The 23,246-nt window shown below is 38.0% G+C and overlaps 1 protein-coding gene across 4 annotated transcripts in view; it reads left to right on the top strand.

The window, feature by feature from the left end:
* CCDC141 (coiled-coil domain containing 141) overlaps window positions 1-23,246 on the top strand; it is a 2,268,332-nt gene that overhangs the window by 919,196 nt on the left and 1,325,890 nt on the right. For all 4 annotated transcript variants that reach the window (XM_044075309.1, XM_044075306.1, XM_044075307.1 and 1 more), the window contains one exon: window positions 6,869-7,060. In XM_044075309.1, the coding sequence (XP_043931244.1) occupies window positions 6,869-7,060 (192 nt within the window). The remainder of the gene's footprint in view (window positions 1-6,868; window positions 7,061-23,246) is intronic.

The raw sequence follows: 23,246 nt of genomic DNA, 5'->3' as shown, positions 1-23,246 counted from the left end.
CATTTACTTTTAGCTTCCAAACCCCCTAAAGATTGCAAATAAGATCAATGGCTGTATTTTAACTGTTACAGTAATGTTGCATTTAATCAGAAATAGTATGTAATATTCATGCTTTATATAGCTCCAGGAGACTGGACCTTGATTTTCTAGTCTCCCGCATACGTCTGTTCTCTACAATAAATGGGATTATTATTCTCTGATTAACTGTGTTGTGTGAAAGTCATTTTGTACCTTACCACCTCCTTACCTCTTTCTTGTAGTTCCCTCTTTCTTTTCAGTTTTCTCTTTGAAAACTGCTCTTTCCCTTCTTGTTTCTCTTTTTTCTCCTCTTGAAATTTGTTTGATCTGTTTTTCCATGTCTCTATCTCATACTCTGAACTTTCTTGTGATTTTCTAATCACATGTCTCACCCTCTTTAACTATTCCCTCTCTTTTGCCTTGGTTATTTAGCTATCCGGCATTAATTGTCCAGTATTTCTCTGCATATTTTATTACTTCTCATATGTCTCACTTAACTTGGGCATGATCTGAGAGTAATCTTAGGCAAGTCTCTATATCCTTTATCAAATTTTCAAACTCTTTAGATGCATAGATCCTATTTATTCTTGAAAAGGAATTGTATTTCCCTGAATAATATATATATATATATATATATATATATATATATATATATATATATATATATATTCTTATATATATAGTTCTTTGTTTCCTTCCTCCTGTCTGTTATATCTACTAGTTCGTATGAAATCATAACCTTGCCAGATAATTCTCCCTCTTTTTTTTCCACTTTCAAAGCTCTCAGCCTTGTACTTGCATCTTTGGTACTTGTTATGAAGTTCCACTCTCCTGCTAATATTACTCCTTGATTGAACTTGGTTGCCTCTGTGATAATTTGTTTCAATTCTCTCTTTTTTTACCTAAGCAGGATGAAAAGATTCCCCATTGTAATTTTGGTGCCTTTGCAATTTTCTTTGATTAATACACATCTGCCTTGTACATCCATCTTATCTTCTTCTATACATATAGGTACTTCCCTTTTTATTAATGTTATTACTCTGCTTTCCTCTCTTCTTGTGATTCTGCATGCAGTTCATCTCTGCACCCATTTTTAATAATTTCCTTGTGTTCTTTTTTATTTACTTGTGTTTCTTGTAGCATTGTTACTTTTAGCTCTGAACCACTTATATATTTTAGTGCCCTTTGGACTGTCCTTGTATCTGTTAGTCCATTTGCATTCTACATCAACAAACTTAACATCATTTCATTTTCTTTTAGTTTTTTCTCCTAAAATCATTGCATTTTCACCCTCAACAATGTTATAAGCATTGATGCTTTTGAAGGCTTTTGTCTTTGCATTTTTGGATTGTACCTTCTCTCTTTATTTTATTAACCTGTAACAAACAACTATTTACACTCAAAACACTAATCAGGTTAGCAACTATATACATCATTCTCCTCCATCATTGACCTTTTAATTTTCCTTTAAATATTGAGTCATTATTCCATTAAAGCACATTGGCTTGTCTTTTCTTCTCTTTCTTTTCTCTTCGTCCTCTCGTCTTCCCACTAACTTTTCCGTTGTACGCTGCTCACTGTGCTTTGCCCTTACTTTCTTCTGATGGTCCCTTCCCATTTTCTTAGCTACCTTGTTTCTAACTACCTTTAAAACTCTGCTTTTCTTTACGTTACTTTATTTCTTTTTCTGCAATCCCTCCCATTTATTGGAACTTTGCTTCTATGGGGAGAGTAGTTCCTTTTTCTTTGGCTTCATTGAGTAGTTCTTTAGCCAATCATAGTCCTTCATTCTTTTTTCTTTTCGCCTTCTTCACTGCCTTACACCTTAATTGTTATGGACATCAGCTGGGTGTAAGGACTGTGTGTTTCTAAAGTATAGCCAAACAGTATACTTATGCTGTGCTGATGAGGTCATAAGAAGGCAGAAACATGAATGTCCACAGCTAGTGGGATTTGGCTTTATTGGCCTGAATATATCCACAATGACTTAAAAAAAAAGTAAAAAGTCACGGACATTCAGTAGACATATAGCTGAAACACTTGATGTCCTTAAGGGGTCATTTGCATATATCCCATGGTTCTCTATTACAGGAGTTTTCAGGTATCACGCAGTGAAAACTCTAGCTTGGCTACATTTTTCTTGTAGATTTCACATTGTATTTTTAGCATAATATAACATTCATCTTTGCTGCCCTTTTTAACACGTCCTTTTATTTTTCAGCCCTTTTCTCTTATACTTTTGTCTCTTGGAGTATATAATCTAGCCTCCTCACAATCTGCAAGCCTTTTTCTCAGTAGCTTTGAATGCATCTCCACATCCCATTAGTGATCCTGCATTTGTCTGTTAAAGAATGGAAAAGGCTTTATTGGCCATTTCTCTTTCATCATCTTTTTTTTTGCTGTATCAACCTCTCTTCACCTTCCAAAACCCTGATTGTGGTTGCTGTTTTTGCATCTGTGCATGTCTTTCTAGCTCATCCGTGACATCTTGTGCATCCAGAAGTGCTTTTACCTCTACTAGAAAAAGAAACTTAAAAAATTGCCATATACATCATGTGGAATCTTAGCTGTAAGGTTTTGCAAAGTTTTATATGTGGTTTAAACATGCTTCACTTCACTCTGTTCACCACTGAGTAATCATGGTCAAAGAAAATTCTTTTCTCTCCAGTATGATAAAACTTCCCTTTCTCCCAAAGTTATGACAGGAGCTGTTCCTTTAGTTGGAATGTTTGGAGCTAAATAATTACATGTCTCAAGTAGTGTGATAACTTGGTCACTGGTGTATATCTATATATATATATATATATATATATATATATATATATATATATATATATATATATATATATATATATATATATATATATTTACAGTGAACTATTTTCATAAGACTTTCGCTTTTTGGGGTATTCATCCATTTGCTGAGCACTTCAGCTCCATATTCTCTACAGCCTGTCCTCACGACCTCCTCATGCACATTCGTCATCCTTTGATTGTCTCTCTCCTTTCTCTGTCCTTAAGTTTCATTCATTTTTATTGTATATCTCCTGCATGGCTTCCAGGTCTGCTATTTGTACTGAAAGACATCCCCCACCTTCTACATTACGGTAATGTTATCTGAACATTCTAAAAGGGCTGCCACCACTACTTCAAGCCTCTTCTCTGTTTATTTTATGGGTTCATAGGAGGTTACTAGGCTAGCGGTCCTAGAGATTTTCACTCACCCCCCCCCCCTTTTCTGGTTTGCTGGTAACCTGTATCAGGACCTTCTATCAGCTTGCTGGCTTCCCTGCTCATGTTTCATTGCTTTTCTCTTTGGTTTTGTCATCCAACCGACTCTAAACCAGTCACAAGTGGTGTCCTGCAAGGCTTGGTTCTGGGACCCCTACTGTTCGGCATATACTTCTCAGAAGTACAGGCAAACACAGGAGGACTATGGCTAACCACGTTCGCTGATGACTGCAAAATGGGAGCCATAATTGACTCTCCGGCTGACATGGACATCCTCCAAAAGGGCCTTACTGAGATGGACACCTGGTGTCAAAGTCATGGCCTCAAGCTAAATGCCAAAAAATGCACAGTTATCCCATTTTGGAAAAACAAAACACCCATGAATTACCACATAGATGGCAGCCCCATTAATACAAAAGAGGTAATAAGAGATCTGGGGACCCAGGTAGATAGTAATTTCTCCTTTGACAATTATATTGCCAAAGTAGTTAGGAAATCATTCTATGTGGCACATCTAATTACTAAAGGGTTCGCATCGAGAAATAAAGAGGTTATAGTGCCCCTCTACTCGTCACTCATCAGACTCATTATAGAGTACAATGCCCCATTTGGGATGTACCTCACAAGACACTACCAACAGCTGGAAAGACCACAAAAATACCTCACCAAGAGGATTACTGGCCTCAAACATATGTCCTATGCAGCCTGACTGAAAAAACACCGGCTGTACTCAGTGGCATATCACTTACTCACAGGTGATCTCTGCCTGACTTACAAAGCCATGTCCAACTCAGAATTGATGGACATGCTCCACACGCGCTCTAGTGAGCTAAACCTCGCCAAAACAATAAATAGAACATGCTAGAGGGATAGATTCCTGTTACAGAGACTCCCCATGCTTTGGAACAAAATTCCTAACTACATTAGTCAGAGCCCCTCACTAACACTCTTCAAGAGAAACCTTGACGAGTGAATGGGTAACAGAAAATACACCCCTGGAATCACTTCATTGGCTCTGCTTGGCAGAGGCTCAGTTAATTAATCAATGGGGCGGTGAAAGCCGACACACTCTGACTTAGCTTATAAATGTTCTTGGGCAGATAGCCTAGTACCTACCTATGAACCTATGAAGCTAACCCTGTTCTCTACACTTTCTACTTCATTTCTTTTTTTAATAAACTTTTTGTCAGCATTTTTTCAATATTACTATTAAATCTTTGACACCATCCCAGAAGTCATGTTCTTGCTTATTTTGATTTCTTCTTCCCACCAGTTTGCCTACAATAGCTGCTTTCACTCTGCCTCTACAAACTGTCTCCTCCTTACCTGCCTCGCTTTCTTTCATAACTTCAAATACTATTTCTGTCCATTTAGCTTTCCTCTGATCATTTCTCCATTCATAATACGCCCACTTCAAATGTGTATGATTATGCTTAATAAAAGAATTAATAATCTTTATGCTTAGTGGATTATAATCCAAAATCAGCTTTTCATTACTGTATTTAGCACTTTTCTGACATCATTATCTTCAATTAGAAACATATCTAGTTTACTGGTTGGCTTAGTTATATTTCTTGAGAATATGATTTTTTTTCTTTTCTTTATGATTAAGTTTCTATATATTGAAAAGCATGAACTTCCACATATTTTCCACTATCTTTTCCTGTAACAGTAACATTTCTTGGGTGATGATGCTTCTTTCCTTACAAGTGTTTCTAAGTCCAAACTGGCATCATTTTAGCAGACACTGGCATACCTTGACATGCTACTCCCATTTCTCAGAGAATTCCCTATAAAAATCAAGATAATCCTTGTTAGGCCTTTATGCATTCCCAATCATCCATGGTTGATCCATGACTTTCCCAACCAAATTAACCATCTTCTGTCCCACTCTATATATGACTTCTGCATGACTTGTCACAGTACTTAGGGCACCCCCAGGAGGTGATGTTATTTCTCATCCCTGTGGGACCTGAGACAAGTTTCCTGGAAGTTCCAAAGAGCATGGCCTCAGTTTGTTTTAGTGTTTCAATTACAATCTAAGGAGGTAAATTTAAAAATAAGTTTATCTGATCTTTGATTTAAGTGTAAAATATAGAAACAAGAGGATCTGTAAATGAGATGCCTGATAGTTTCAACAATCTTTTCAACAATACAGCATGCCATCTTACCTCCTTAACTTGCACACACACGCTCTCACCCAATACTTACATTCCTACTACTAAATGCAAAAAATCTGGACAAAGCCAAAAATAATAGAGGGACAAAGGCCTGAAACTAGGGACAGGTTTTAAATATTTCTCCTATAAACCCAAAATTTGCTGAAATAACAGGTTTTATGTTAGCATGCATTTTCTGAAGGATATGACATCTGAAAATTAAATATATGTATATATAAAAGAAAAATTGCTAAGAAACTGTACAAGCAAATTTGATACATAACCTAACAGCAAATGTATCTTTTAAGTAATGATTTTAATCACATTTCTGGTAGTTGCAAATTTCTTAATGTAAATATTAATAAGGCTGTACTTCACATTGCTGACAATTCAGTTTATCAACAACGTGAACTGCCATATTATGCTACCGACAGCTTGTTTTACTGACAGTTCATTTTGCCAGCAGTTCACTTTGTTGATACTGGTAAGTGTGTCAGTATTAGGGGTGGGAATATGTGTGCAAGTATTTGCAGGTTAGGGACAGAGTAAGGGTAAGTTAAGGGGATAGATTTACAGCACTGTTTGTGGGTTAGGGTAAGGGTTTGTTAAGGGGATAGCTTCACTGTGCTGTGTGTGTGTGTGTGTGTGTGTGTGTGTGTGTGTGTGTGTGTGTGTGTGTGTGTGTGTGTGCGTGTGTGTGCGTGTGTGTGTGCATGTGTGTGTGCATGTGTGCATGTGTGTGTGTGTACGACTGTGCCTGTCTTGTTTAATGGTAGTGTTAAAGAAAGCGTTTTTCTAACAAAAAGTGCATTGTTAGTGTCAGGGGCAGGAAAATGGGTGGGATTAGGGTTAGGGTTAGCATGCAAAGCCCCCGCTCCACTTTGCATACTAATCCATACGCTAAACCTCTCCATACCTTTCAACCTCTAAATGCAAGAAATCTAGACAAAGCCAAAAATAATGGGGGTGGGTACAAAAGCCCAAAATCAGGGTCAGATTTTAAATATTGCTCCTATAAACTTAGAAAGTTGCTAAAATAAAAGGTTTTGAGTTAGCATGCATTTTCTGAAGGATATGATATCTGAAAAAAACAAATGTATGCTATTATTTTGTGTCTTGAGGAACAGCCCAAAATATGAGGCAAACATTTGGCCATAGCAGTATTTTAAGGGTTTTGTGGTGTTTTAATTATAATTTAAATAGATCTCAAAAGGAGACTGGTTGTCTTTTTGTGATTAGTTCAATGTGGGGGTTGGTTTTTTTTGATATTGTCATTTTTGTATTTTAGTGTGTTGGCATTTTGTACTATCAGTGAAATGGTTTTATTATGTTGCGTGTTGGTATTATACTACATTGATATATTTTTAAATATAATCATTAATAATTATAAAATATTTAATGTAAGCATTACTTGATTGTAATATTTTTCCTACTTATGTATTAGTCTTATATTCTTCCAGATTGCAGAAAATGACTTCAAAGCAGCTTCAGACATTATTATAGAGATGAACAAATGTGAAGCTTCAGAAACAGCAGCCTGTGTTAACAAAACTGACCTACTGAATGAAAAACTGAAAACACAAAGCAGGAGACTGACTGAAAGGCTTGATATTCTAAATAATTATGTTGAGTTTTTGAAATCTTCTGAAGAGGTATGTGTCAATATTTTTAGTAACTTTATCTTTGTAAAGATGGACTTTTTAAAACTAAGATTTTAGATAATTTTCTCTGCTATAAATAAATGAGAGGTAATGACACTTTGATGATAACTGAAATAACAGACATCTGTTTTTGGAGATAGAAAAATAGAAATTGCTCCAATAATTATGAATGCATTTTCTAGTACATCCAGTGATATTCCTTTGTCATATATATGAATTAGCAGGATAAAAAGTTTAGCAATATATAATAGTAAATGAAACAAATTACACATACCCTAACAATTACTAAGAAGTCGTATTTTTTAAATATACAGAGCTGGAGAAAACTTGCCCAGATCCATGAATTATATTTTAATCAATATTCAAAATGCCTAATTTTAAAAATAGAATGCATTTTTCTTAAAACGCTAAATGAAACCACAGTCTTATTAACTTTTCCAGACTCTTCAGATGCATCTGATGAATCTAGGTCTTGGTCCTGTTTCTTCTGTCTCTGATTTGAGAAAGCTACTCTCTTCATGGGACCTGCGAGATAAAACTCAATCTTCTAATATTATAATATTGTGGATCAATACATGTTTAAGTACTACTACACACTTTTCATTTGACTTTTGAGTCTCCATTCATACTTCTGAAACTGTTAATGTTGTAGTTGATTAGATTCCTCAGTACCACAGAGAAGTTTTATAAAGTACTGTACAAGGAACAAATGCTTTAGTTTCTTATAGCTGCTGGCAGTACTACTAATACCGTTTTGCACAATACTAAACCTCTGTAAGACTTCCTCACATAACAGTGTCTGATTTGGAATAGTCTTTGCTTTAATCTGGGAATTTTATATTGGGGCATTGCACTTGGCAACAGTCACTATTGTATATATCAGATCATAGTAAGCACAACTGCACCGAGGGATAATTCACACCCAGGGTTTCATTACAGACCATAGTATTCAATGGCTAGCTTAGGATAGGATGTGGATAGACAGCCTTCCTTTATCAGAAAGTGGGTGTGGTCTTCTGCACTGCATGTCAGATCACTGATGGAATCGGGGGGGTGGGAGGGGTCTTACAGTTGGCAGAAATGTAAACTAGTGGCACTAATAGATGACTACATCAGAAACAGGTGCATAAGACCATATCACAACTTTTTATTGAATTCACTGGGCATCATCTGCATGACAAGGGGAAAAAAGCCCAGTCCTTGAGAATATTGGATTTGGAAATGTGACACACAGCCCCAAAAACTTTACTCTTCCACAAGGTATGACTATGTCAGTGTGGGAGAGACCTTTTTAAATTGCATTAAATGATATGGTACCTGAGATATAAAAAGACAACCTGAAGCACTTTATTTATATTTAAATGGAAAATACAACAGGAATGTAATAACTCATGGATAGACCATATAAACCAAAAAGGTCTAACCTTTGATTTCTAACAATAAATGCCATACATTGAATTCCAAATTAGCGTCCACGTGGAACTTAGTCACAATGTTGGTATAGAAAAGCTTGTAATTTAGTTAGTTTGAGAAATGTACTTTTTGTTGAGTCTTTGACATATGGGTATTTGTTAGTAAGGTTAGTAAACAACATAGACACTGGACATCTAACCTTCATGAAGTCTTTAATCAGACTTGACTTCTGGAAGCAATGTGTACCACATGACATACAAATGTAGCTAGACAGTCCATTCAAGACATCTGGTATCATCAACTACAATCATTTTGTGTGCAACCTTTCAGTCTGTGGTATTACTTTCAGTTCTCAAATAATTTAGTTAGCTCTCTGGTTTAATGAAAGTTTTTCCATATCTGGAAAATGTAATAAGATTTTTTTTTCATACTGGACATTTGATGTTCCTGTTCACAAAATTCTCGCTGTAGTAAAGCATTTCTTGTTGACAGGTCTTTAATGACTGAAGGGGCTTCCCTCAGCAAATCTTGACTATGTTAGATCTTGTTTCTATATTTCCTTGTAACAACATTGATTATGAGACTTCTAGCTGCTCACTTCTTTTGGATTTTAATGAATTTGCATTAGGAGGAATCTTTGCAGTTCCTCCTACACAGCTTTCCTTCTTCACTGACAATATAGAAGCGTCTCCCTGTTTTACATTAGTATTTTTGGTTTTTGCAGTATTTAGTATTTTTGTATTATTGTCTTGTTTTATGATGGAGAACCAAGGAAGAAGCAGTTAAAGTTATTTTTCTTGGCTCCTCGCTGTTTTACATTACTATTTTTGTTTTTTGCTGTGTTTAGTATTTTTGTATTAATACAGAAGCATCATTCAGCTGCCTTATCAACTTAAGTGTCAGGATGCTAACATTCTAATGGATTGTGCAAACTTGATCCATCTCAGAATTCCATACTTGAGAATCTCCTGCAGTTTTTTTCATAACATTATGCCCACTGCTTTCATTTTATTGATTTTGAGACATTCATATTGTTACTGAAGTAAGCAAATATAAATAATGACTGAGCTGGTAAGACATTGAATCCTTGCAGTGTAATATTCCTGTACTCCAAACTTGTGAAACTAAGAGACAACATTTGCTACCGCTCCTTCTTCTGGGATTCCTCAACTTTCCAATTGTATATTAGACTGTGGATACTGTATTTTGCATTGTGAACCATTGTCATATATGACAACATCAGGTATCATCTGTATTGAGAACATAGACTGGAATGAACTAAGCATACTTGCACCTGTAGAAAATGTCAGTTTAAGGAACTTGGAATACTAAACTGTATGATGTAATAAACAATTGCTTTAAAGTGGAACACTTCAAAGTCCTACTAACCCATGAATGACCTTATACTGGACAAATTAACATCTCTTCCTCTGGATTGCTAATGCAGCAAATATATAGATAAAACAAGTCTGGACAGTTTGTTCTATGAGTGTCAACATTCCTGACAAATACATAGGCCAGATTGCTATCTACATATATTATCACATCCCTGACTACTGGGTCAACTCATAGGGGTGCCTTAATGATGGAATAATTAACCTGGGTGGCAATTTTCCCAAAAGGCACTATACATTTCATGCCATTGAGTTTTAGTCCATGGCTTTGGTACCAGTCATTCATCTGTTTTAGACCATCGTGTAAGATGTTTGAGTCATGGGGGAATCTATGACAACTCCTAATTTGTAGTCATCTGTGAACTTGGCTAGTCAAACGCTCTTAACCTTAGCCTTTACCTCCAAGGAGTAGATGCTAAATAGCAGCAGTCTCAGCACTGAGCCCTGAGCTACCCCATTACTGACTGGTCTCTTAAAAGAGGTGGTATCCCCAATCCTGACTTCCTGGGATCTGTCTATGAGCAATCTGGAAATGCAGTGAGTTATATAGAGGTTTATGCCCAGTTCAGTGAGTTTATCAACTATACCTGAGTGTGGTATTGTATTGAATGCCTTAGCTAGATCCAGGTAGAAGGTATGCACCATTTTCCCCACATCCTTTGCCTTGGTGGTGAGATTTAGTAGACACGATCTTCTCTTGACAAAGCCAAACTGGGCTGTGTCCAGTGTCTGATGGTCGTCTATGTCTTTCTTGATCATTCCATGATAATTTGTTTCATGGCTTTGCATATTAGACTAGTGAAGCTAATAGGTCTGTAGTTTCCAGGATCAGCTGATGATTCATCCTTGTGAAGTGGGATACTGTTGTATATATATTCTATTGCCAACATGTCACTTTCTATTTTCTCCATAGTTATATCCTCTTGAGCTACAGCCAACTGTTGTATTATTTTGTTGGATCACAACTCCTATAGCATTCTGAGTGGCATCTGCTTGCAGCATATTTGTTTCACATCATAATATTTTAATATTGGTGCATTTGTGACTAGTTTTATGAGCATTTCAAAACTCTCACTGTTTTAAATTCATTACTTTGGCACCAGCCATTTGTTTGTGTTAAACCCTCTTATAAGATTGTTTGTGTCATGGCTAGAATCTGTGATAGCTCCCACTTTACAGTCAGCTTCAAACTTGGTTAGCCAAATGCCTTTAACATTAGCCTTTACCTCTGAGAGGTAGATGCCATATAGGAGCAGTCGCAGCATGGAGCCCTGAGGTACCCCGTCGGTGACAAGTCTCTTAGTGGTTGTGGTATCACCAATCTTGACTTACTTGGTCTTGTTTGTGAGCCAGTTGGCAATCCAGAGTTTATTTATAATAGTCAAATGCTTAATCTTACTGTAATAGTTTTCTTAGAAACATTAATATCTCAAACATATTTACAAACTTTGTTAGATGCTGCATCATTACTGTAAATCATTGTAATTCCTTTTTGTCTTCTAGATTTGAGATATACACACTTGCGCTGATGTTTTTTATATTAGTTTTTAATGTCTCTAATGTCATAATAGGAGTTATGCATTACAGATTTGTCACTCTTATTTTATATTATATATTTAACTTGAAATTATACTGCATTGGTTTATTTAGAGCCTCCGTCCATGTCTTGAAATGCCCTTTTATGTGTCTGACCATGACCACATTAATAGTTCACCATTTATGTTGAAGACAACCCTCCAAGACTCAGTAATATAAGCAGCTGGTCTTTCAAATTTCCCTAGTGTTAATGAAATACCCAGCAAATGTTTAAGGAATCTATATCTTCCCAATGCCATGTAAAATATATACAGCTAGGAACTTTCCTCAGGCTTTATCTGCCAGAATCCCTGGTTTGTACCTAGTACTAAGAAAAACTTAGTTTTTGTCATTACTTCACCAGTTCATCATCTGTCAATGGCAGACAGTTTCCTGTTATTCTCTTTATTCATATCTTGTGGCTTAATGCAAACGCAAGTCTTACATTTGCTTGTCAACAGTAACCATACTATTCTCTCATTCTTTTCACTCTAATTGCTTTTTAATAACACTTAATCTTTCCATTCAGTTCTGTTCCTACTCATTTCTACTCTTGAGAGCTACTATTACTTTAGTTAGCATAGATATCACTGACACAGCTTCAGGGATTTATTTCATGGGGTATTCTCTTGACAAATTTCTTAAACTTGAACATACATCAGCATAGACAACAAGAATGTCATTGCTATGGCTTGGCACAGTAGTCAAGATGACTGTATGACCATTTGTGTACACATGTACTCTGCTTTTCCAAAATATCTTCTTAAATTTCAAATTCAAGTTAACAAAGATCAAGACAATTTCAATATCATCAATTTATTACACATATTAGTAGTTTGAAATATCAGCAATTATATAAATAAAATCTGTTGAAATAATTATGATAGGGTAATACTAATAATTAATGAAATGTAAAGTCAGTGTTAAAGATGAGAAACTTAAGAATACACAGCAGAAGGACAAATTGAAAAAAAAAACGTATTATTATTATTATTATTATTATTATATAAAATAAAAAGAGTTATCTATTAATACCTAAAAATCAACCAGTCCTACTGGGGCTGCATTCAAAAGATAAACAGGTACTGAGGGAGGGCAGTAACTACATAAGCAGCTATTCATGAGCTGATAAAGACTGTTGTCCTCCTTCATGCATCTGAGTCTAACAGCTACAGAGTCAGAGGCAATAACGACCATCAAACAGGAGGCCAGCACATGACCTAAACCACCCTGCAAAGTGATCTGGAAGTGCACTGCAGCCTGGAAAAGGAAGTTCTCCAAATATCTACCAAAGAATACAAACCTCAGCCAGTCTACTGCATGCAGCAGTAACGGAGGTCAACCTGCACTTTCTAGTTTCATCACAGCTGTCACTGACTTCATCTCAGTGATACTGCCTTTGTGAACAAGTACTTTTACCTATAAGCTGGCAGAGAAAAAGTAGCAGAAGTTCTTTCTCTCAGCATGCAGAAAAATATATTTAATGCAGAAGGCTGAAAACAGTCATGATGGGTGCAATTTTTTCAATGAAGTCAAACATTTGAAAGCATCTTTACCAACTGCATGGCTTACTGGTGCCACAACAAAGTTTCTTATCTTCACTGTATATCACCGTGTGCTGCATAAATTAAAATATGCATATGACTTGCTTTTCAACAACATTTTAGAACAAACAAAATTGTTGGATTTGTTCTTGGATGAAACATACACAATCTGTGATTTTGAGAGTGTTGTAATAAAATGTTTCAGAATAATTTTCTGTTCTTTCAGATTAAAAGTGAACTTTCACTTGTTTCAAATTATGTGGCTACAAATACATGCTTGCAGCCTTACTGTCCATTGTAGGACTGATGCCTATTTTACACAATTGCTGAAAGAACTGCTGCTATTGCATGTTGAGGGATTGACTGTAGCCATACCAGTCCTAAAGGAGATCTTCCATGACTTTCTTCAGCCATTACATCAGCACACAAAGAAAACGTCTGATATTCATTTGTCAAGAAAGACCTTCCTCTGAAATACCTGCCACATTTCTGGAATATCCATCAGGTGGTGTTGCATTCCTTGCCTATGACTCACAAATTCTTTCAGTCGTGCCACAGGTGGCCTTAATTGCTGTTGTGTGAGCAGTCTGTCCCTGTCACTAGGTTTCCTAGGTCTGAGCCAATGTAAAGAGGACCATGTGGATGAGTAACGGTGCAGCTTCCTCCATGCAAGAAAAGAAGTCAGAGAAGACATGCCAGATATTGCATGTTCTAAAGAAATTGCAGCCTTACCCACAGGAAAAGAATGTCCATGCCTTGGTGTGACATGCCTTTGTTTTATTGGCATTTGTGCCGTTGATCTTTCCAACAAAACACCTGTACTTTAATAAGTCAAAAATTTAATAATATATGTCTGTATCTATTTGAAGATCATAGTTACTGACTGCAGCTCATAGCTACTGTGTAACAGTCCCTTATTGCTCCTACTACTGTGTTTCACATATGCTGAGTTGCCTGTCTTTACACATTAGCATTCAAGCACTGGAGATGACTATAATGTGTTTGCATTTCAAAGTAGCTACACTATCCCAAGTTCATACTTGTGTTTGGTTGTCCATTGTTTTGTTAATTGCACTATTACATCCTGGAAGAACCTGCAAATGGTCAGTTGTGATTAGTTAAATACCTCAGCAAACAAATGTAAGATAAATTAAGATAAAATTGTCAAGTTGTCAATTATGACATTGGTATTATATCTATTAAGGTATAGCGAGATAGCAATCATTAATAAATAGATAATGAGGATTCAGGTAATATGTGATAGGTATGCATGTAGAGATAAAGAGGTGAGAATGGAAAAGGATTATGTAAGAACACATAGGGTCTTAGAGAATGGAGTATGGCAGTCTTTGGCAAAAAATTATATACAGCCAATATTTATCAAAAGTTGAAAGGATCGAAGAAGAGAAGTCTAACATTGTCATGCTTTGAGCAAGGATTTCAAGAGGAGACAAGGTGATGAATTTTGAGATAGCACTAGATAGACTGATGATCTTTGGGCTAGAGGCCATCATTTGGAGTACACAAGGGACAGAAGGTGGATGGAGAATACAGGACAGGTATAACAGTATGATGTAAACAGAAAGGTATAGTGAAGGTGGCTGACCTATATAAAGATGTTCTCTATTCTGACAGAACAAAGCCAGTGCTCAGGCTACGGCTAAAAAGAGAACCGAGTTGTTCTGGTAGGTCTTGTTTTAGATTGTTTAGTAAGCAGCTTGGGATGTTATCTGGTCCCATAGAGGCTATGTTTTTGAACTTGGAGAGCACTTGTATGACCCGTTCTTTGGAGATATTCAGTAGAGGACTGGTGTCTAAGAATGCTTTGGTGTACATCTTGTGGGGCGTGAAGTTATTGCCAAATCTATCCGGTCATAGGTTGATAATTTCCTCAGGTTCAGTGTGAGTGGTACTATCCACTATATGTTCGGCACACAGCTGGGCATTCCCTTTTAGGTTTTGGATGTAGTTAAAGAATGCTATATGATTGTCTTTAGCTAGGGATACTAGTTCAGTTTCATAATTAGCCTTAGAGAACTTTACAAGATATCTGATTTGCTTGTTCAAGCTGTAGAGGGTATTCTTCCATTGTTGAGTGAGTTCCCTCCTGTTCATAGATAGCAGTTTCTTTCTTTTGTTGTATAACTTATTTATACTTACAGTCAACCAGGATGGCTTTTATTGGGGGAGGACCTGGTTTTGTTCCTGTTAGGTACAACCGAGTCAGTGCATTTGTTTAAGTGGCTATATAGGGCATTTGTGTACTCCTTTGCATAGGAGTCATTACTGGCTATGTTGGCAGGGGCTTTGAAACTTTTTATACAATTGCTTAGTAGGCAAAAGTTTGCTTTGGAGAAATGTTTCAGTTTTTTACTCCTGTGGGGATGTCAGGTTTGATCTTTACTTCAAAGAGACAGATTTCTGGTCTGACTTCACCAGGGAGGAAACGCACAGGGGGTAGTGCAGTGACCCCCCCCCATGTTGGTGAGCACTAGGTCCAGGACATTTGAGCCCCTTTTGGGGGTGCAGGCCAACTGTTCCAGGGCATTTGAATCAACAAAGTCCAAGAACCTCATAGCAATCATGTTTGTGCTCATGTAAGTCGCCCAATTGATGGAAGGATAGTTGAAATCTCCCATGACCAAGGCATGTGGCAGTTTACTGAGTGACTCTAGCAAGTCCAGCTAGGTGATGTGCTTCTCCTAGTTCATGGTGGGGAGACCTGTAGTTGCAATGATGTGGAAGGGTATTTTACCTATAGTTATTTGGACCTGGAGTGGCTCAAGAGTCATACTGTTTCACCAGTCTTGAGGTGTATTTGGATCTACTGAAGATGGATACACCTTCACCTTTGGTTCTTTCATGCTCATTTTGGGGTGTGAATGTGCGAAAGGCATTGTAACCTTGTATCCCCATGTATCAAGAATGAAACCAACGAAGAATAACTGCCAACCAAGTCAAATCCAATGTTTAATCACAGTCACAATACAATTTGGTTAGCACTTTCGTCCACAGTTAATCCACAATGAACATTTTCAAACCAAAGTATTATATCACATGACTAGAATTTATCCAAAAGCCTTGAGGAGAGAGGTGAAGGCCATTCCTGGCAATGCAGCATGGACTGTCGACCATGTCTTCCCAGGATGACAGATAATGTCTCCCCCTGGAGTGACACCGAAAGCTAAGACAATTATTGAACTCAATCATTTTTGTCTGTATTGTGGCATCATCCTAGGTGAAGGTAGAATGCTGCTTAGGGCTAGGGCATACCTGCCTGGGACACATAATCTAAGAGCTCAGTCATGTCTCTCTTCATATAGTCCAGAGAGGTACGTCTCAAGTCATTAACTCCAAGATGGACTATGACAGATCATAACAGTAACTGCCTCTGAGTGACTTGGATGCATGCATGATTTGATAGATCCTGGCAGCTGACAGTGACCTTTTCGTTGTTCAGCCTAGTGAGGGAGACATCTGTGTGTCTCTTGACTGTGTCACCTATAATCAGAACATTAGGTTTTGAGGTGTTTTGCCTTAGGGGCTTAATTATTGAGACACAGACATGTGTGTTGTTATGTGTAGTGATGGATTCTGTTCATGTAGCAGTATGTGTATGTTGTTTGCACTTGGAAGGTCTCTGGTCTTTAAATAGGCTCTTAGTGATAGATCCATATATGTGGGTTTTTGTGTCTTAACCTTATCTTGTGTGAGAGAAGAGGTGTATCTGCTGACAAACTGTTGGATGTCTTGTTTATTGTTGTGTGAGAAGACTGACTGATTCTAATTTCATGGTATAGTTACATCTCTCACATACTATATTTGTATGCTGTAGGAGGAAATGGTTGTCAGTATACATGAGGCAATTACTACATTGACTCAGGATGCCCATGTCAATCAGGCTGGTAGGAGAAATGGTGAAAAACTGTCTATCCATTATGGCACATGTATATTATAGTAACTAGTGGGGATGGGCTAGATGGACCAGGATTTTCTATAAGACTAACAGAAGTGGCTATTCTATGAAGGGCTAGGGGTGAAAGACTGCATCAACAATGCCTCAGAATGTGTGTGTGTGTGTGTGTGTGTGTGTGTGTGTGTGTGTGTGTGTGTGTGTGTGTGTGTGTGTGTGTGTGTGTGTGTGTGTCTGTGTCTGTGTGTGTGTGTCTTTCGGCTTTTCACAATTAGGGGTCGCCACAGCAGAACTCCAGTCCGCTAACGATTGGCAGTAGAGTTTTACGTGCTGGCCTGCCGGGCCTAACGCACAACCTTCAACGAAGGAATGCCCATTCACGCATGTCGTCACACAGTAGACGCTCTAACTGAGAATTGAACGGGCAACGTCTAACTGTGAGGTGACAACGCTACCGCAGCACCACCACCGCAGTACACATCAATGCCTCAGAATACACAGTTGAATTTCTTGTAGGGCAGCAGTGTAGAACTGCGCTGTACACAGAGAGGCAGTGGAGTTAAGTTCTTAGTATCTTGGAGACATTCCTTTGGAAATTAACTGTGACAGATATTATGGTGTAAATATAATGATCAAATGAGAGACAATTATACACATAAGTACTAAGGTGTCTTTTGATCATGTCTATCTAAGTTGTGCTAATTTGTTGAGATAATTGAAAGATTTAAGACCTTTGATTTTCTTGCTAAGGTATCTTTTCAACCTTTATAATTGAGCAATATGCTTCAATTTGAGAAATATATTCAATTTATACACAGGAAAGTGGGTAGTGTATTCAGTGCTGGGTTTAATAGAAGAGTGCAGTGGTAGGGTAAGTTCTTAGCATCTTGTAGACATTCCTTTGCGAATTACAGATACTATGGTGGAAATATGATCAAATAAGTGAGAATTATACACATAAGTACCAAGGTCTCTTATGACCATGGCTATCTGAAGAGTACTATTTAAAACATATAAGGTGAGAACAGCTTTTTGATGAATGCTACTTTGCCGCACTTTTTTGCATTTAACTTGAGACCATTTTTTTTTTCACCAGTTATGTACATATTCCAGCACTTACTGGAGCTGTTTAGTATCAGTGGTTGAGCCGATAACAGTGTTCAGCTTGCAATCATCAGCAAACTTGATCAACCACGATTCCGGGACATTGGCAAAGATATCTGCAAAATAAATGCCAAACAGGAGAGAGGCCAGCACTGATCCCTGTGCTCTACCTCTAGTTACAATTTTACATTCAGAGAGGATACCAGTATCACAACCTGGGATCTGTTGGATAGCCAGTCTGCAAGCCATCAGATAGTGTAGGGGTTTACATTATGTTTGTATAATTTTTGACAATACCAGTATGGGCATAGTGTTAGAGGCATTGACCAGAGTGAGATATGCAGTGTGCACTGAGTAACCAGTGGTCACAGCATCTGTAATCTTTAAACAGAGACTCACTAGTTCAGGAGACAGGACCTGCCTGTCACAAAACCAAGCTGACTTTGTATAGATCAGTTAAGCTACCTGTATCTGCATAAATGATTTGTTATGAAAAGTTCCATGTTTTGGCATATAAGGCTAGTGAGGCTGATGGGACGATAATTGCCTCTATCTGTATTAGGACTACCTTGCATAAGTTAGTCACAGTGGCTGTTCTCTTTTTTATAAGACAGTGGGTGCTGGAACCATAGAGTGAGGGGGAGGGGCGGGCCCCCCCACTTTTACAGCTGCAAGACCTGTTTTAGGACCCATGAGTGCATCGCACACGTATATTTTAAACTTAGATGTGCATGGGTTCCCAATCATATCATTGCTGCCACATTTATTTATTGTGAAACTGCTGCCTGGCTTGTCCATATGGTAAGCACTGCTCCATTTATTTTTTGTGAAACTGCTGCTTGGCTCGTCTGTATGGTAAGCACTGCTTCATTTATTTATTGTGAAACCGCTGCCTGGCTTATCCGTATGATAAGCACTGCTCCTCCATTTATTTATTGTGAAACTGCTGCCTGACGTGTTCGTATTTATGCTGTGAAACTCCTGCCTGGCTCGTATTTATGCTGTGAAAATGCTGCCTGGCTCGTATTTATGCTGTGAAACTGCTGCCTGGCTCGTATTTATGCTGTGAACTGCTGCCCCGCTCGTATTTATGCTGTGAAACTGCTGCTTGGCTTGTATTTTGTGTGTGTGTGTGTGTGTGTGTGTGTGTGTGTGTGTGTGTGTGTGTGTGTGTGTGTGTGTGTGTGTGTGTGTGTGTGTGTGTGTGTGTGTGTGTGTGTCTATCTCTGTGATGTTTTTCTAACAGAATATTCAAGGATTTCTACTGTGATGTATGCATGTTTACAGGAGCTGAATGCAGTGTTAGCTTTATTGAACTTACTTTACATTCTGTTGACCTTTAGCCAACAGAACATCATGCTGGATTGGAACAAAGTAAAAAGTGATAATAAATTTTATGAAGGTTAATTCTCTTAACTAGTTTACATCTACCTTTTTAGAGAAACTAATTTCAATTGATTAATTGTGCATTTATAGTACTAGTTGTGCTTTGGATATAGAGATAGGAATGTTATGCAAACACCATACATTTATAATCTGTCTGAGGCCCTTTTATCCAGGCAGTGAAGAAGTGTGAGAGATCCCTTTAATGTGGAATTATTTAGATGATTGACTTCTGCAGACATTTTGCATATTTACTGATATTGGTGGTGGATTGTAATTACAGAAGTTTGAGTGGCCTTTTATTGTTGAAATTTTCTGAAATGGGTAGTTTTGGCATTATTGTTTTATACATTTTGTTTCCTTGCTTACTAGAAGTCTGTTCAAAACTACAGATTTAAAACACATTCTAACAACTGGTGCTGTTTTATGCAAGGAATATAATTTAATACAATTAAGAAGGTGAATCAAAGAATGCATACATGGATTCATGGCCCTAAAAATGTGTTTGAAAACAGCCCAGAGTAAAGTGTGAGAGGCTCAAAATCATGGGCAAATTTTAAGCTTTACTCTTGTTACCAAAGCAATGAATGAAGGTAAAACACTTCACTCCACATTACCTTGATCTGGCCAAGCCTTTTGACACAATCCCCTACTCAGGTATAGTACAAAAGATGAATAATGTAGGAGCAAACACTTGCATCACTAGCTGGATTGCCAACTTGCTCACAGGATGCAGGAAATCAAAATAGGGGAAGAGACCAATCACCAATGGAGTCCCCCAGAGTTCGATGCTGAGACTTTCTGTTTGGCATCTCCATCTCAAAAGTAAAAGGAAATACAAAAGGGCTTTGGCCAGCTAAGTTTGAGATGACTGCAAGCTAGGAGCAGTTATTGAATCCCTAAATGACTTAACCATCATGCAGAAAGGCTTGTCCCAAATGATAACTGGTGTCAAATTCGTGGCAATGCCCTCTGAGGACTGACCCAATTGTTTGGCATTTGGGAACTTGTGTGTACTGTGACCTAACTTTTGACCAACATGTGCCCAGAGTCATAAGAAAACCTTTCTATATTGCACAGCTTATAAACAAATTGATTGACTAGATCTAGATATGTTGTTATCCCTCTTTGACCTAATGAGAGCTTTGTAATCATTTTGTATAATGCTCACTTTTGCATGTATCTGTCCAGCCCCATGCAACAATTAGAATACCTTCAGAGATACCTTACTAAAAAGATACACATCCTAAAAAATAGGTCTTGCATGGACCACCTCAAAGATTTATTACTATACTCAGTATCATACAGAGTGCTTAGAGATTACATGTATGGCATACAAGGCATCCTCCGACCTAATACAGATGGACCTACTGAACATCAGCAAGTCAAATGGCATCAGAAATACTCAGTCCAGGATTCTAAACTGAAAGTTGTGGAGGGATGGATATATATCACAGAGGCTACCACTGTTCCAGGACAGACTATGCATAAAAATAAAACAAAACTCATCTGTCCATATTCAAATGCAACTTGGATCTAAGGATGAAAAATAGAAAATGTACTCCAGGATTGCCCCTCATGCCACTAATGGATAGAGGCAGTTCCTAAGTGCTTCATCCCTGACATGGGTCCCCTCAAATTATCTATGGTATGATCACAGTTATTCTCACTAGGGCTAATATACAATTATCAGCCATGGGATAGGTAAGAACAATCATAAAATGTTAATTCAAGCACCAAAAGGGAATTAGTTAAGCTTAAAATGTCCTCCAAGGGCACCTATGTTGTGGTACTAAATAGTTATAAAAAATTCCCCTTTTTAGATCACTAAGTGCCCCTCTCATCCCCCCCCCCCCCAGCCCAGTCTTTAACAGCTTCTGGTGCTTATGTATAAGACCCATTGCTCCTACTACTATTGGAACTGTCTGGGTATCCTCCTTCCACATTCCCCTCATTTCTGCCTGCACATCCTGGTATTTTATGACTTTGTGTCTCTCTGTATGTAAGACACTGTAATCACTGGGTGTAGCCATTTTGATGATCAATGCTACTTATGTCTTCTTTTCTCGTACTACTATATATCTGTTTTTCTCGCATCTAGTTTTTGAACTGTTGGTAATAGGTGATCCCATGTGATATAAACTTCATCGTTTTCTATAATGCTCTGTGGCTCATGTCTCCAATGCTTCTCATCTACTTGAATATTATAATGTTTGCACAATCCTCAATGTAGCAGTCTTGCCACATTATTATGCCTTTCAGTATACAGGCCTTCTACCATTAGTGTATCACACCTAGCAACAAGATGTTTGACTCTTTCCAATTTTGTTCTACAAAATATGCATTTATCTGTTTCTCTGACATGTTCAATAGACTTTGTTAACCGTGTATGTAGTCCACTATCCTAGGCCACCCCTAGGAGTGAGAGGTTGGCATAATGGTTAAGGTGTTTACCTTAAATAAACAAAGTGCAAGATTTGATTCTCATGTTGGATAATTAGCTAGGCTTAAAATGGCCCACAAGGGTAGTTACCCTAGTACTAATCTATGAATCTTTTGTCTTTTGGTTTAAATTCACCTCTCTTTAACCATTTCTGTGTTAGATTCTGATCAACATGAGGTTGTCCCTGGGGTTCCCTGTACTTGCAACTATAAATCAGAAAATTCCTGACTTTCCCAGTGGAAATGCTCCCTTAAAGTATGTAAAGTTTCCCCAAAAGAAAAATCCTCAGGATGGGAAGCAGAGAGAATAGAATCATCTGCATCAGAATCCTCATAAGTAGGCATGGACAAATCCAGGTCATTAGAAGAGTCAGAAGAAACAGAATCCTGATCAGAAGGTTCATAATCAAGCTCAGCCCTAGGCCTCTTAGGGGGGGGGGGGGGGTTGACTACCCTTGATTAGAGTAATTAGATCTTCAGACATTTTGATCATTTTTTTTTTAGGCATAGGGGCCTGAACATGTGGCCTGGATGTCAGTTTATTAGACATGGATCGAGTTTTAGGCTTTAGTAATGAAGGCAGTGTCGATTTAATATGCAAGTCTGTAGGCCTGAATACACCCTCAGAAGCCAGTGCCTGCACAGCGGCTCCGGACCCATCCAAGGTAGAGACATCCGCAGGTTCCATAGGTGAAGTATCTCGCGGCATACCGGACTCAGAATGGGTCTCAGTGGAGGCCTGCAAATCAGAAGTAGTGGGTATCAGGGGCTGCGAAAGCGCCTCACTGAGTACTGGCGAACTGGCGACTGGCTTAGGAGAAGCATCGTTGGCAGTTTTGGACCTCGGCGGCCTGTCTCTGTCTTTATCTTTGCGTTTTTTCAGAACCCCGGTAGTCGGATGGCTAACCAATGACATTTCTGGATAATTAAACCGAGAACCAAAATATTTAGAGGCAAAAATGTACCAACGACGGATAGTGCGTTGATTAAATAAAGCACAAAACTGACAGCAAGGTACGTCGTGGTCAGGGCCTAGGCAAGGAATACAGTGCAAATGAAAAACTTTATGAGGTATTTGCTTTCCACAAGTAATGCAATTATTAACTTTTACTGACATCGGTAAGGAGCAAGAAAAATTTTCCCCAATGGGGTATTTAGCTTTAAGTTGAAGACTTTGGTTCAGAAACTTCAAAACAACAATTTCAGGAGTCGGCCGACCGGCACTTGCAAATTGCTTCTGCTTCGGGCAACACACGGCAAGAAAGACTGATGTAATGATGTTGGCTGCATGTTTTATACCCCTGATGACCTGACGTTATGGAAGAAGGGACAGCAACCGATGCAGGACCCAAGACTTTGTTAATCAGGCCGTCAGAGGGCAACCTGCCAGCAGATTACTCCAAATGTAA

Source organism: Protopterus annectens, chromosome 6.part0 (assembly GCF_019279795.1).
Source record: "Protopterus annectens isolate FY-2018-M chromosome 6.part0, PAN1.0, whole genome shotgun sequence".
In the NCBI taxonomy this organism is placed as follows: Eukaryota; Metazoa; Chordata; order Ceratodontiformes; family Protopteridae; genus Protopterus; species Protopterus annectens.
Note: the sequence above shows the minus strand (reverse complement) of the source record. Positions and strands in the feature narration are given on the sequence as shown.